This window comes from Cryptomeria japonica, chromosome 8, assembly GCF_030272615.1.
Source record: "Cryptomeria japonica chromosome 8, Sugi_1.0, whole genome shotgun sequence".
Taxonomy (NCBI): Eukaryota; Viridiplantae; Streptophyta; class Pinopsida; order Cupressales; family Cupressaceae; genus Cryptomeria; species Cryptomeria japonica.
The window spans coordinates 364,084,739-364,100,363 of record NC_081412.1 but is presented as its reverse complement, the minus strand read 5'-3'; the positions used below and the strand labels follow the sequence as shown (position 1 = coordinate 364,100,363).

At 38.2% G+C, this 15,625-nt stretch overlaps 1 protein-coding gene across 1 annotated transcript in view; it reads left to right on the top strand.

The window, feature by feature from the left end:
- Positions 1-14,531, top strand: part of LOC131857666 (uncharacterized) — a 71,268-nt gene extending 56,737 nt beyond the window's left edge. Inside the window, exon 6 of the mRNA XM_059210366.1 lies at positions 14,160-14,531. Within this exon, the coding sequence (XP_059066349.1) occupies positions 14,160-14,531 (372 nt within the window). The remainder of the gene's footprint in view (positions 1-14,159) is intronic.
- Positions 14,532-15,625: the final 1,094 nt, after the last annotated feature.

Here is a 15,625-nt window from a genome sequence, read left to right as displayed (position 1 = left end):
GCTCCTCTCCATCCTCTCTCCATCTCCCTAGCCTCTCAGACTGCTCATCATCCTCATCATCATCAAAAGCAGGAATCATCTTCGTTGGATCTAATATCCTGGCCACTGCATGTGCCGTAAATAGTGTGGCGAACTCCTTTATCATCCCTACATCCACTTCCCCATGGGCATAGTCCCATATCTGGCCGGCTAAGTGAAAGAACTCCTCAACTGCCACTGTTCTATCAATAGTGGGTCCCCACTCTGGTATATCCTATCTCCATCAAGCATACAAGCATGCTCCCTGTGGAACTCCTTGTTGATGACCATACTGCCGCAACACCCGGCTATGCAAGAATCTCTCAATAACAAAGGGCATCCACCCTATCAAGAATCAGGACATGTAGACATAGGGAATCTCCATCCCATCCTCTTCCCATACCTCGCACTCCATGTATGGTCTCCAGATGATTGTATCAATATCATTTAACACTCTCCTCCAATGATCTAGTTTGCCCAGCTTACACTAGACAACTATCCCTTGATATCCGTATGCATAAGCACACCTAGCAGGCCTATCTCTGTCCGCTAGTGGCCTGGCTGTGGGAATATGCTCCCACACCCATACCTGTAACAGTGTAACTCCAGTAGATAGACTGTTGTACCCCAAGTAAACCACCTGATGAAGATCCCTGTATAAGTGGGCCAGCATAGCCGACCCCCATGCAAATCGGTGACCCTATGTCACCATGTCCTCCAGGACCAACCCTCATCCTACTGCCAGTCCCTTCGACCTATGGTTGGGACATAAGAAACCACCTATGAATCCTGCCAGCACTGATGGTAGAGGAGCGTAATCCAAATCAATGAACTCTTGCCAGGGGATCTCATATCCGCAAACCGTATCATCCTGTAGAATCCAGCGAAGTACCTTTGTCTCACCCTCCTCTATCTACTCATATGGTAACAGTGCACCTACTACAGAAATCCGCAGAATCTAGTAGAAATCCTCAGGTGTCACTATGATCTCACCTATCGCCAAATGGAAGGTGTTAGTGTCACTATACCACCTCTCGGCCAACGCTGTCAATAAACCCTGGTTAATGATAAACCAGGGCATCTCTAACAAAGAGGAGAGGCCACACCTCTCAATGATATCCCTATTAGCCTGTGTCAATTGTGGTATCAATGACCACAGTCTTAGAAATCGCTCTCATGACTGAACAAATCCAATGCACTCCTGTCACAAAGCAAAACAAGTCCAATATCAGTTTCCTCATTAGATCAATTCATATAAAAGTCAAATTCATATCAACTTGAAACTTTGAAAATCTAATCAAGTTCCACATCATATCAAATCCATTTCCATATCAAATCATATCAACTTGTAACACAACTCAAGCTCCACAATCATATCAACTTGTAACACAACTCAAGTTCCACAATTACATCAACTAGTAACACAACTCAAGTTTCACAATCATATCAGCTTGTAAAATAACTCAAGTTCCATAATCATATCAGCTTGTAAAACAACTCAAGTTCCACATATATATCAACTTGAAACAATGCATATCAAATCAAGTTCATATCAAAACATCCATATCAAAATCCACATCATATCAAATCAACATCAAATCAAAATCAACTTGAAATATTGCAAATCAAATCAAGTTATATCAAAACTCATATTGGACAACTTATCAAAACAATGACAATAGACACGTAGAATGACAATTCGCACCCATCCCAACAAAACTGGCAAAAACCTACCTATTTTTCTTCATCCAAAATAATACTACCCAGATTTTTCCGCTCATGCACTAAAAAATCTTATCTATGCACTAAGCTACTACCTATGCGCTACTCTATCCTATCAATGCACTACCCCATTAACCCTACACGTTATCCCTTTTCCCTAACATGCCACCTAAACTACCCTTTACACCACTTCTATCATATGTGCTATCCTACTTGGTCCCTGTGCTGCAAACATAACCCTACATGCTAGGTCAGACCTATGCGCTATCCTACACTACCCTTGTGAGGCCCTGCTAACCCTATGCGCTAGGTCTTTCCTACATGCTATCCCTTTTCCCCTACGCGCTACCCTGTGCCCCCGATGTGCTAATTTATATCTATGCGCTACCCTAACCTACCGCTGCGCTATCCTAATCTACCCAGACGCTACCCTACTTCATTAAACTCTATGCGCTATGCAGCCTATCGTATGCGCTACGGTTCAACCCCGACGCACTAAACCGTTAAATTCATGTGGAAAAATTCAAAAACATGATCTAAAATGATAAAACAAAAACTCAAAAGGGGTCAAAAAGGATGACTTATCAATGGTCCATACATGGCGGGCCTCCGATACCTCCGAACGTGCTCGAATCGATGAGAAGCAAAAGGAATCGATATTTTGTCTTTTTCTCCAAGTGTCACTTTCTCCAAAGTCAACAAGTGTAATACCCTAAAAATGGTCATCTAAACCATGGGCCCCTAATCTTGACAAACATCACCAGGGTCCTAACCAAAGGCAATTAAATCAACCTTGAGCACATTATTAGTTCTTTAATCATCAAATATCACATGGAAAATCAATTACTCAATATTAATTAAATATTCATTTAATTAATTGAATCATTTCCAAGAATATCATTTTGATCAATTATCCCATTTTAATTTATTAAATATCCTTACATATTTAATTAATTAATAAATTGTCATTTAATCATGCAAAAGGAATTAATTACTAAACAAGAGTTGAATTGAAAATTAAACAAAAAGAATTGAATTGAGAAAGAAATCAAACTTGAGATATTATTTCTTTTTCTAAATTTAGAACTTGAAATAAAAAAAGCAATTAAATTGAATTATTGAATTATTCTCTAAAATTGGAACTCAAAGCTTTTCAGAAAAAGAAGTTCAGTTGCATTGAAAAGACTCTTTTCTTGAATAAATAAAAGAATTATCTATTTTTATCACAAATGCATGGAATTAATTTATTATTATTTCCAATGCAACTTGGACTTCTACTTTGAATGCATTTCAATTAAACTATAATTGGAATCTATCTCAAGGTTAACTAAACTTGATTTCTCAATTATTTTCAATTAATCCTAAATTGAGCTTTTCCCTTGGTAATTCTCTATAAATTCAGTCTTTAGCTCTCATTCCAATTTACCCCAGAGATTTTTGAGAACACGCTTGGAGATTATTATCACGCTAATTTCGCTCTAGAGTCATTGAAGATTATTGTGCTTTTTTAGATTATTTGCATCCATTTTACTCATCCATTATTGCTTACATCCATTATTGCTTGAATTATTCATCAATCTTCCATCCATATAGTTAAATATCATATAGATTAAATCCTTCGTCTTGGTGTAGTCTAGTCATTGGTATTGCTTATAACAATCTGAGAGCAATCTTATACTCGCATCTTTTAGAAGGCAATTAGTCGCTTTGTTATGGTTTTTTACTTATTAATTATTGATTATTAACCATGCATATAATGACTTAATTGAAGTGTTGTGCTTGCAGCTTATAGACCACTTTTTCACACACACATATCTGGTGCCCACCGTGGGGCCGAAGACTACATTTTTCGGCCTCCAAGACAGACTGCTTTTTTTTTTTTTTTTTGGTATTTTCCAGATTTCGAATTTTTTTGATTTTTTGTCCGTACATTTTGTACGACAATTACAACAGGCTGAAATGACAAATTGCAAGTGTTGTACGATGTCTCGTATGAGTTTTTATACTGTCGTACAACTCTATATTTTTTGGTAAAAAACAAATTTGAAAAAAAAAGAGGCAAATTTTCATGATTTTTTGATTATTCTGACGACTGACCCTGACTGTTTATCTGTCTATCTCAGAATTTTTCATAGCCTAATTAGTTTTTGTAGAATGCTTGTCAAAGAATATGCTTGTCGCACAAAGATGATATGACTACTGATTCATTGTCTTTGCAGGTTGCCTAAGGAGAATCGAATAAACATCGTGCATTCTTTAAATTCATTTTTAGGAACCTAACTTGCTATCTGGTTAAAGAACAAATCCATCTTTTGTGTTTTTAGAAGATTCTGAGAGGTAGGAGAGTATACTCTTGTCTTTTTCTAAACAATAAAAAATCTAGACCCTTGAGGCTTTTTCTCTATTTGAGATTTGTACATCTTTAGCAAGTCTGCCCTCCCAAGGGGTTGAAAAACTCTTAAAGCCGTTATGGCCGGTGTGAGGGGATCAACCTAGGTGGGAACGGCTAGATGCCAAGTACTCCAACCCACTATAAAATAAACGTGATTTGATGAAAATCAAGTCAATGGCAGTGCTCGAGAATACCTCTCCTTCGTACCTTTAGGTATATTAAACCTTGGTTTTCAAGGCTGGGAGACCTCTTAATTGAGTTTATACCTCGACGTGCCAAACGGATCCCTGACTAAATCCAATTCAAAATTAGAAGCTACCCGGTTCACCTCCGAAAGGGAGATAATCTTTATGTAAGAGAGATAGTAACTCTCCCAAGATACTTGTTATTTCGTGCCCCCATTAGCATTTGGAGTTAGATAATATGGTGTTGAGAATCCATTGCATGAGACTCAGCGGCCATATTCTGATTAGCTATTGGGTGTGTACCTGAGTCTACAAGCAAAGGTTTTCTTTCCTCACCAAATTCCTTAGGGTTTGCATGCTGTGATTGGAGTCACTATACATACTACTTGTTTCTATGTTTTCATCCCTGAAACAAAAATTGAAATACCAAAATTGGAGAAGATAAGAAACAACTCAGTGATTTGAAACTCTATCTGTATCAGAAACTAGTCCTTCTTAAGTCAAAACTCTATCCATGTCAGAAACTAGTCCATCCTAAGTCGAAACTATGTCCATGTCAGAAACTACTCCATCCTAAGTTGAAACTTTGTCCGTGTCAGAAATTATTCCGTCCTAAGTCAAAACTCTGTCCATGTCAGAAACTTGTCCATCTTAAGTCGAAACTTTGTCCGTGTTAGAAACTTGTCCATCTTAAGTCAAAATTCTGTATCCTAGTCTAAAATCAGTCCATCTCAGAATTGGTCATACTCAGCAATCGAAAAAAAATAGAATTTCTAGGCTCTGTCCTATGAATAGTCATACGCATCTGATAATTTATCGTGTTGCACTTGATCCTGTCTTGTACGAGTCTTTTGATTTGTCATCCTAGACCTGATCCTGTGTTGTACGAGTCATTTTAATCTGTCGTCTGGTTTTGTATCCTATGTTGTACAAAACATAACTGCTCTGAGTCTTTTGTCATCCTAAACATATCCATCTATCATATGGTACGAGGCAGCAACTCGTATGAAACAAAACTTTTTTTGTCCTGTAACTGTTAAATTGTCGTCTGGTTCAAAAAATCCTGTCGTATGAGTCTCTGGTTTTATCAGAATAGAACAGTCAAACTTGCCTAAAAACAGCTTACAATGAACATAATACTGGTTATCAATTTTCCTGAGCATAAATAGATCAAGACAGTGTACCTCTGCCATTTGCGTTGCACGATTTGGTCGATCATCTTTCAACTAGTTCAATCAACTACCTATCAAATATTAGTCACTTAGATAACGTCTTATATAGGATAGATCATTCTTGAAACTAGACTGAATCTTACGCTACGCTTAGAATCAACTTACATAAACATCTTATACAAGATAGATCGTTCCTGAAACCAGACAGAATCTCAGTTGTTTCTCCCAAACAATACATTAACCAAACAACTAGCTCTAAAATTGATCTTGACCTCTGCATCACAAACAACTTTAGGTCGCACTAATCCATAAAAATGCCTTCACAAACCAAGATTTCTCGTAAGAAAGAAGCCAAAGGCAAAGGAATACCCTTTTCATACATCGATAATCCAATTTATGAAAAGGATCCACTCACTAACATATCGTCGTCATCAGGCGAACCAATTTTTGATGAGCCTAAATCTCCCACTATATATGAGACAGAACACAATGACAGAAACAAGGACGATAATAACATTCCAAAAAATGATAATGATTCCTCATCATCAAGTGAGGCTGACGAAGACATTGAACCTCCAGAAAAAGAAATCCTTGACTGTCAAAAGGACAAAGACTTTAGAAAAATGATGAAAGCTATCATGACCCGAGAGAAGGAAGACTATTTCTTAGAACTAGCAAAACAAGGTGCTAAACTTCCTACTGGATATGATGTTCAGATGCTCATTACTAAAAAGAAAGAATCACCTATACTCATGGTACACAAACAATTACTAGCCTTACGGATGGAAGTCATAGAACTAAAGAATAAGGACAAGTCCCCAAAACAATATTCTCTAGAAACAATATGTCTCTTTCCATTTGACAAGAATCTATACATGCCTCCATTTCCTTCACGAGTGGAGATCCCAAAATTTGATAAGTATGATGGTACCTCAGATCCTCAAGATCATGTCAGAGATTTTTGTGTTGCCTGTATGGATTTCATGCATGATCAAACTTACCTCATGCGCCTCTTCCCAAGGAGTTTAGGGGGTCAAGAAATGGAATGGTTCTCAAGTCTACCCAAAGGAATAAAAACGTTTAAAGAACTAATCCAACTATTTTTACAATAGTACTCATACAACATTCGACATCCTATGACTATGGTCGATCTTTGTAATACTCAATATAAAATAGGGAAACCTCTTCTTACTTTCCTCCAATGCTGGAGAAAGATGTTCTCTAGGTATCTACGACCTATCCCAGACTCTGAGAAAATGGATATATTTGTCAATAACTTGGTCCCCAAACTGAAATATAGTATACAAATGCAAGTACACCCATCATTTAACAAAATGGTAGATAATGCCATTTGAATGGAAGATGTGCTCATAAAGAAGGGGGATATCACACCTTGGAAAGAAACACAACTAGGATCTAGCTCTAAAGAGAAGAACAAGTATTGGAATTTTGGCAAAGATAATAACAAGAATGTTGTTAATGATGGAGTAGTAGACACTATCAAAACCAACTCAAAATCCACAATATTCAACTTGGCTAGTGGTACACAAGCACTTAAAGCCGCTGAGGTTGTAGCAGAAAATCCGCCAAAGAAAATAAAGGAATGGTTCAAAGAAAAGCCTTGGCTTTCCAAACCTAAGCATGATTTTACTCCTCTCGAAGAATCGTATGAATCAGCTTTCAAAACTCTATTGGTAAACAACTTGATAACACTGCCAGATAACTCCAGACCATATGATCCAGAAGTTAAACCAAGATGGTGGAGAGAAAATGAATACTATGACTTCCATTGGAATAAAGGTCATAACATAAACAATTGTATGAAGCTAAAACATGAGATTCAAGATCTCATAGACGCTGGTAAAGTTGTTGTTGGGAATCATCTGACTAATATAGATCATAAAGAATTTAAAGACCCTTTGCCTATTTATGAACAAGGTGATTCTTCAAAGACCAAAGGAGGTGCCAAGGTAAATTATACTTATGTCAGTCAAGACAACATTATCAACATGATTGAGCCTTCCCACTCAGAATATTGCAATGTGATTATAGTCCAAGATAAACCAAATGAATCACGATATGCAAGAGCTCTAACACGTTCTCAGAAGAAAGTCACTCTCCAAGGAGCTAGTTCTTCCAATCCGGCTCAAGCAACATCAAACCCATCAGCCTTGCCAAACAAACAAAAAGAATCAACCTTGGATAAATTTAAAAGGCTAACCTCATCATCATCTTCTGGATATAGTGCCATTGAACAGTTGAAACAGACAAATGCTCAAATCTCAATCTTTGAATTGCTAAAACATTAATCGGTTTCAGTCTATGGTGGGTCATCTAACTTCACCTCACTATTTGACCTTCTCTGAAGAAGATGATAACTCACTAAATCATCCACATAACCAGCCATTGCATATTGAAGCCATGATCCACAAACATAGAGTCAAATGTGTTTTGATAGATGGAGGCGCAGGGTTGAATATATGTACTTACAGTCTCCTTACACAACTAGGATTCTCTGAAAATGTTGTTGATCCTGGAAAGAAACTAACAATAAAAGCCTATGATGAAGAAGAAAGGACTTCTAAAGGTCTGGTGTCATTACCAATTAGAGTGGGACTGGTAGAAATAGATGTTCTTTTCCAGGTTCTTGATATTCCATTGTCATATAATATATTACTGGGTAGGCCGTGGATTCATGAAATGAAGGCAATACCGTCAACATACCATCAATGCTTAAAGTTTCCTTATAACGGAGCTGAAGTCAGTATTCTCGCTGATAGAAATGTCGTCTGTAATGCACTAACAAAAGGTTTAGATACTTTTGTGCCTCATAATAGGGTAGCCTCTCCAAATGCAGATCCAGAAGAACTAATGAAAGACTTAGAAAAGAGATTGAAGATTACAAATACCAACATGGATGGCTACAAGATAGAACCGGTACTTTCATTAGTTTCTCTCCCTCTATCACCAAAATAGTTGAGAAAGCCATCAGAGGCTATGAGAACACAAACTTCAGCTCTGAATACCATATATGATGGTCTCTTTGTATAGTCTTCTACCTCATTGGTAGATGAAATCGAAGAAGATGCTACTCTTAACTGGCTCTTTAAGGAAGATAGCCAAAATGAGGAGGTACGACATTGTGAGATTTCCTCAAACCAATATGGTCCTAGCTACAAAATTATTCAAGGCATGGGGTACTTAGGTACTAGTCCTCTGGGCAAACAAAAGGAAGGTATTACTGAACCAATTCAGCTACAAACCAAATCCACAAATGATAAGGCTGGACTAGGTTACGATCCGAAAAAAACATCAGACCAAAAACATGTTTCTAACTCTAAGTGGCAGAAAAGAATATCGTCTTTAATATTACAGGAAGTAGACACTCAACAAACAAAAGCATAGTGTAGAAAAGAGAAAGAGGAATCAACAATCAAGAAAGAAGAAACTGTTAGTGCTCAAGCTTTGATGGAATTAGCTACAATAATACAAGAAGTTGAGGTCCCAAAAGATATAAGAGATGAAGTAGTAAGAATCAGAGAATTGTTTGCACCAATAAAAGTTCTGGTCACATATACTAGCAGGCAACAAGTAGATTGTTGGGACTCATTAAAATTGAGTCAAGTTTTGAGGCCCAATTCAAATTTTTGCTTTGCATTTTCAAATGAGTCAGTTTGAATGGCCTAGTTAGAGAGAGGGCAAAATGGAGCCAGTTGATTTTCAAGGGGTAAGGCTTGGGAAACTTGTTACACACCTTTCATTTGGCCTATGCAGTGATGTGCAACTTTCAGAATTCAATTTGGATAAGTTTACAAGGTACCCATTTCGAGGGGTGAGCTGAAAGTACATTTTAGGCACAAATGCAGATTTTATTGAATAGCCTAATTTGAGTGTTTACATCTTTTTCCCTGTTGATTTTCATGAAGAATTTAAAAATGGATTGGATTCTATGCATAAATGTGAGTTATTTTGCAAAATTTCAAGTCTTAACAAATCCATTTGCTTAGTTTTTGAAGATCAATCCGTTTGCAGTTTGCATGTTTTGACAAGTTCCTGTTTCGACAGCTAGTCGGAGCCCTGTTTCGCATAAGTGTAAAAGTTGCCTCAGTAAGTGTTATGACACAATGTTTGTTCTGGGCTAATGTTGGTGTAAATGATGAGCTATGTTTCTAGTTTCAGGCTCCTACCAATCTGTTTAGTCGGTTTGCAAAAGGGTTCATTGAACTATCATTTTCAATCTTCTGCACTTTCAGTGTTATATCAGTTAATGTAGCCATTTTCATGAGCGCACCATTTGTACCCAGTCAGGATTTTGGTCAAAATGAGAATTCATAGATTTAATATGTACTTCAAGGTACCTTTGTTTCAAATTTGAGGGTCTACGAAGGTCGTTTGATATTTTTGAGAAAGGCATCATGTGTTGCCTGAACATTGACTTCATCAGGTCCGCAGTGTCGACAAAGCCAGTTGGCCATTTTCGCTGATTAATATCTCTTCACTCGGAACTCATCTTGAGAAACCGTTTGGTAGATTTCATCCTTGTATTTCAGAGTACATGCCTGTCAAATGGCGAGGTCCAGAAAGGTGTTTTGACCACCTTGAAAAATATGTCTTCGCGATTCGTAAGTACCTGAAAGTTGTAAAATGCAGTCTGAAGATCCAAAAACAATGCTGATCGTTTCCAGAGGTATGTTTGAGGTCCATGAAGAATTTCAGAGGTCATTTGTATGAAAACAAAAAAAAATTTAGTCAGACCCACTTTGGGGCCTGACCTAGCTCAACTGCAATGCGCCAGTGGGATGGTGAGAGATGATTTCAGTGTAGTTGTTTATGGATTGATGAGTGTGTGTCTTGCATTCTAGTTTCAAACCTCAAATAATTCAAATAGAATGTCGAATTGACCAATATATTATTAAGTAAGAATGCTAAAGCTCTAAAGAAGTCTTATGACTATTAAAAGGTGGATATCATGGGCCTAGCATAGAGCGATGACTGATTAAAATAAAGATCTTTCTTTCAATCAAATATTTGTTGTTGCCAAGAAAGTAAGATACCATTCTATTGGTCAAAAGGAATAGGCATAGTGTATAGATACTGAGTGCTTCGAACTGGATATAAAGTTGGGAATTTGAATTCTACAATGAATTGCCATTTTGTTTAAGATTATGAGTTTTTTGAAAATTTTTGATGCTGACTTTCAGCCAAATCTTGATTTCCTTAAGAGAACCATTCCACATTTCAAAGACAATCCAGAACTCGGTTTGGTCCAGGCCTGCTGGGCATTTGTAAACAAGGATGAAAATTTGTTAACTAGGCTCCAGTACTTCAATCTATCTTTTCTTTTTGAGATAGAATAGCAAATGAATGGGACTTTTATTGATTTCTTTGATTTCAATGGAATAGCTGGTGTTTGGCAAATGAAAACTTCACAGAATGCAATGTGGATGATGGAAATCGCATATAAAACATCTATCAAATCCAATCGTGGGCCATGAGAACCTTCAGGCCATTCCAAAGCTAGCTCCCTCCTTTAGCAAATGCAGAAAATGGTGTGTGGCGTGGTTAATGTTGGGACTCATTAAATTTGAGTCAAATATTTGAGGCCCAATTCAAATTTTTGCCTTGCATTTCCAAATAAGTCAGTTTGAATGGCATAGTTGGAGAGAGGGAAAGTGGAGCCAGTTGATTTTCAGAGGGTAAGGCTCGGGAGTCATGTCCTACACCTTTCATTTGGCCTATTCAGTGATGTGAAACTTTCAGAATTTAGTTTAGAGAAGTTTACCAGGTACCCATTTCGAGGGGTGAGCTGAAAGTGCATTTTAGGCACAAATGCAGATTTTATTGAGTATCCTACTTTGAGCGATTATATCTTTTTCCTTGTTGATCATCATGGAGAAATTAAAAATGGATTCAATTATATGCATAAATGTGAGTCAGTCTGCAAAATTTCAAGCCCTAAAAATTCCATTTGCTCAGTTTTCAAAGCCAAATCCATTTGCAGTTTGTGTGGTTTGACTAGTCCCTGTTTCAACAGCTAGTCAGAGCCCTGTTTTGCACAAGTGTAAAAGTTGCCTCAGTAGGTGTTATGACATAATGTTTGCTCTAGGTTATTACTAATATAAATGATGAGCTATGTTTCAAATTTTAAGCCTCTGTCAATCTGTTTGATTGGTTTTCAAAAGGGTTCATTTAACCATCGTTTTCAGTTATCCGTACTTTCAGTGTCGTATCAGTTAATGTAGCCATTTTTGTGAGTGTACCATTTGCATCCTGTCAGTCTTGTGATTGAACTGAGATTTCCAAGTTTTAATATGTACTTCAAGGTACCTATGTTTCAAATTTGAGGGCCTACGGAGGTCATTTGATATTTTTGAGAAAGGCGTCATGTGTTGCCAGAACATTGACTTCATCAAGTCCGCAATGTCGACAAAGCCAGCTGGCCATTTTCGCCGATTAATATCTCTTCACTCGGGACTCGTCTTGAGAAAATTATTCACAGTGCTCATGCTTGTATATCAAAGTACACGTCTGTCAGATGGCAAGCTCCAGAAAGGTGTTTTAACAAGTTTAAAAAATACTTCTTCGCGATTAAATGCGAAAATGTGGCGTAAGTGCCTAAAAGTTGTAAAATTCAATTTTATGATCCGAAAACGATGTCGATTGTTTCCAGAGGTATGGGTAAAGTTCCTGAAGCTTTTTCAAAGGTCAGTGGCATAAAAACAAAAAAAAATTTTAGTCGGACCCACTTTGGGGCCCGACCTAGCCTGTGCCCGTGCATTGTTTTTATTGGCGATTTTTGCTTACTGGGGGAATTTCGGAATATTTAAATAATGATGCAAATCACCAAGTCAAAAGTCAGGAAAAGGACAGTTAATGAGTGTTTGGGGAGTATATGATCATTCATTTGGCGTAAAACTTGGTGTATATTTTCATTTATGGGTGGTGCAAATCAGGCTCCTTAGTATAAAGAAACACCATAAAAAGTGGTTGCAGGATACTGGAGGATTTGTTGTAATAGGATATTTTGCCATGGCCAGACTTGGATAGAATAAAGATGGTGATTGCCAAAGTCCAATAAGTGATCTTGATCAGAGATTTGTTTCTTTCATGGCCCCTCTTGTAACTAGCCATGTAGTAATGGTGTTCACTGAAGTCCCTCTCTAAAGAAGTTGTTGATTTTAAAAGTATAGCGGTATATTGGAGTGGTCTTAATATTAACCCATTGGTAACAAGTGAGAAGGTAGATGACGGTCTTCACAAGGATTTATATGCCAATGTGCCAATACAAAGTGTTGTTCAACATGGGCTTTGTTGATTCCTTTTTCCACATGAAGTTTGGAATGTTGTGTGGGTGTCCCAAAGCATCCTCTTTCTCTCACATTTTTTTTTCCTTCATCCGTCCAATGTTGGACGTGGTGTTTGTGAAGGGAGGCACAAAAACCTTCAAGCAAATACAAAATGCAGCAAGTGTAATGCCATCCCCTCCGTGGTCTCCTTCTGGTAGCAACAACAATTGAAACCATCAAACAAATGAAACAGCTCCTCTGTTTATGGCACATGGTAGCTGGAAAGGGGCAATTGGAGACAACAGTGGCAATCAAAAACCATTAATGCATTGAAACTGCAACATCTTCCAACTCCCACGTGAAGCTCTAGTAGGTGATTGAAACCAGTTAATTCTCCCTCACGTGCCCCCATGTCCCTCCAACCTAGACATAGGCGTTGAAGTTGGCTGCAACAGAAAATTAGCAAATGAAATTGCTAAGGGTTGTGTGAATGACAATATTCTGAGGAGGAAGGAAGGTATTGATCTTTACCTTATGCATAGAAACCATCAGTAAATGCATCATGGTAGGTGTAAAATGCCAGTGTCCTCCCTGCATAGTGGCTGTTGGGAAGCCATGTTTAAAAATTAAGAAAATAGCATTTGTTTTCCTCTTTGTATGGTCCATGCCTCCTGCGTAGTGTTTGAGGGAGCCTGTAGTCAAGAGCCAAAGTCTCACATGGCATGTAAAAAAGACTAGCAAAAACATTCAAACAAATGCAATGCTAATTTGGTAAGTCAAAACTAGCGACCCCTTTGCGTGGGGGTTTTCAAATTGCACCAAATGCAAAGTGCGTGGTGAGGAAGGCATGAGTAAATTTTTGGAAAAGGTTTTTAAATAAAGCAACATGAAATCGATGGCAATGTTGGCAGTCTTTAATGCCATTTTCCCCCTCACGTGATACCTTTGGTAAAGCGTTGAAAACTCACAGCCAATGCAAACTTTTGTTGGTCTCTTCCATTGCGTGGTTTTTTGGGCATTGAATGCAAATTTTTTTCCTCCTTGCGTGGTCAAAGGTGCTGGTGGAGGCATTTTAGATTTTCAATCAAATCTGCAACCAAAAATCACCATGAGGAGTCTTAGACAAAGTTTCAAAAATGCACTCTCAGGAAAAGGCTTTAATCCCACATTCACTATAGAGGGGAATGTTTTGATATTTAAGTATAGGGCTCCACACATCTAATACGTCAAAGCCTCTAGGCTTTTGACGGACGGTGCCTATGGGCGCCCAAGGTGGGCCCACGTGTGGGCATGGATCCCAAGGTGATCGGAGGAGGTGACTGAGCAGCATCTAGGTGGACCCCACGCATGCACGCTTCTCGAGGAAAATAGACAAATTTTGCAGAGAAGGGTCGGCTTAACCAGTGAGCAGGTTGTAGAGGATCCGACGAAGCGAGTGATTTTGGAGCCCGAAGATGCCCGCCAGTTAAACCCTGCGAAACACCGAAAAGAGGTAAAGATTGTGCATGTTTTGGGAGATCGGACGATCTGCACTACTTCGCGAAGGAAAGTTGCTCGCTGGTTAAGGTCCGTGAAACAGCGAAAAACACATGTGAAAATTGAGATGGTTAAAGACTCTGCAAGTTTGAAAGATCCAATGGCTCGCTCGACTTCACGAAAGGAAGATGCTTGCCAGATAAGCATTGCGAAATGGCGAAAGCCAGGTGGTGCACAGGTGGCAAGTCAAGTTAGCAGTCCAATAGGCAGGCCCCAGTGAGGTGGTTGTCTGGTGGCGATGACGTGGCGATGAGGTGATCGACAAGCAAGTGGACACGTGGGGGAGTGATGAGGTGTCATCCGAGGTGGCACCCAGTGGACCCCATCGACCAATCAGAGACCGCCATGTGGCAGGGCATCAGGGCACAAAAGGAGCCAAAAATCAAAGTTAAATGCAAATTAATGATATAGTTTAAACTATATTAAAAATGAAAAATTTAAATGATGTGCACATTGGAAGGATTAATTCGCCCAGGGCTGTATTTTTGGCCAAAATATAAAGTGTTATATATCATCGGAAAGCTCTCGGAATGAGGAATCTGGTCAAGTAGTTAATTTTTACAAACGTGGGATATTTCGAGAGCAGTTTCCATGGGAGTGAAATTCAGTTAGAGAGGAGATACTTGGCAATTTCAGTTGCAGATTTGATTTTCTTCCCTCTCCTTCTTATTCCCAATTCTTCTCATTTTGTGGGGGTTCTAGAATTCTATGAGGAGTGCTCCAGTGTTCATGGCTTCCATTTTCTGAATTTCTTGACCCAAACTTGTAAAGTTCTATGGATCTGTTCAAGGTATAGAGGCTACATTACAGGATGACAGATTGTTTTCTAAATTGCAGGTCTTACTTGTGTCAGGCATGAGTAAATTTCCCATGATATTGTCTCTGTGTATGTATTTCATTGTTATGAATTGAATCCTCAAGGAGGCTTATAATTTGTCATCTCAAGGAGATTGCATGATTGTTTGTAGGCATTCTTCAATGAAGAGTTTAAATTTTATAATCAGTCATAAACAATGGAATGTGTCCCAGATCTGATAATTTTGTGAATGGATTGAGTAATGCATTAGTATAAGGTATTAATGCAGGGATATTTTGTAAGGAAAACAAATTTGCAGCTGTGATTGACATTTTGTAGTTTTGTGTGTGTGACTATGTTGCCCAATGAACAAGGCACTGGTCTTTGATAGATTTGGGGATGGTATCAGATATACATTTTAAAAGAAAATCTATTTCCCTTTATGTTTAGGGGTTAATGTTCTATCCTTCCAAAGCTCTATTTCACCTATTATTTGTATAAGATCCAACCCATCTGTA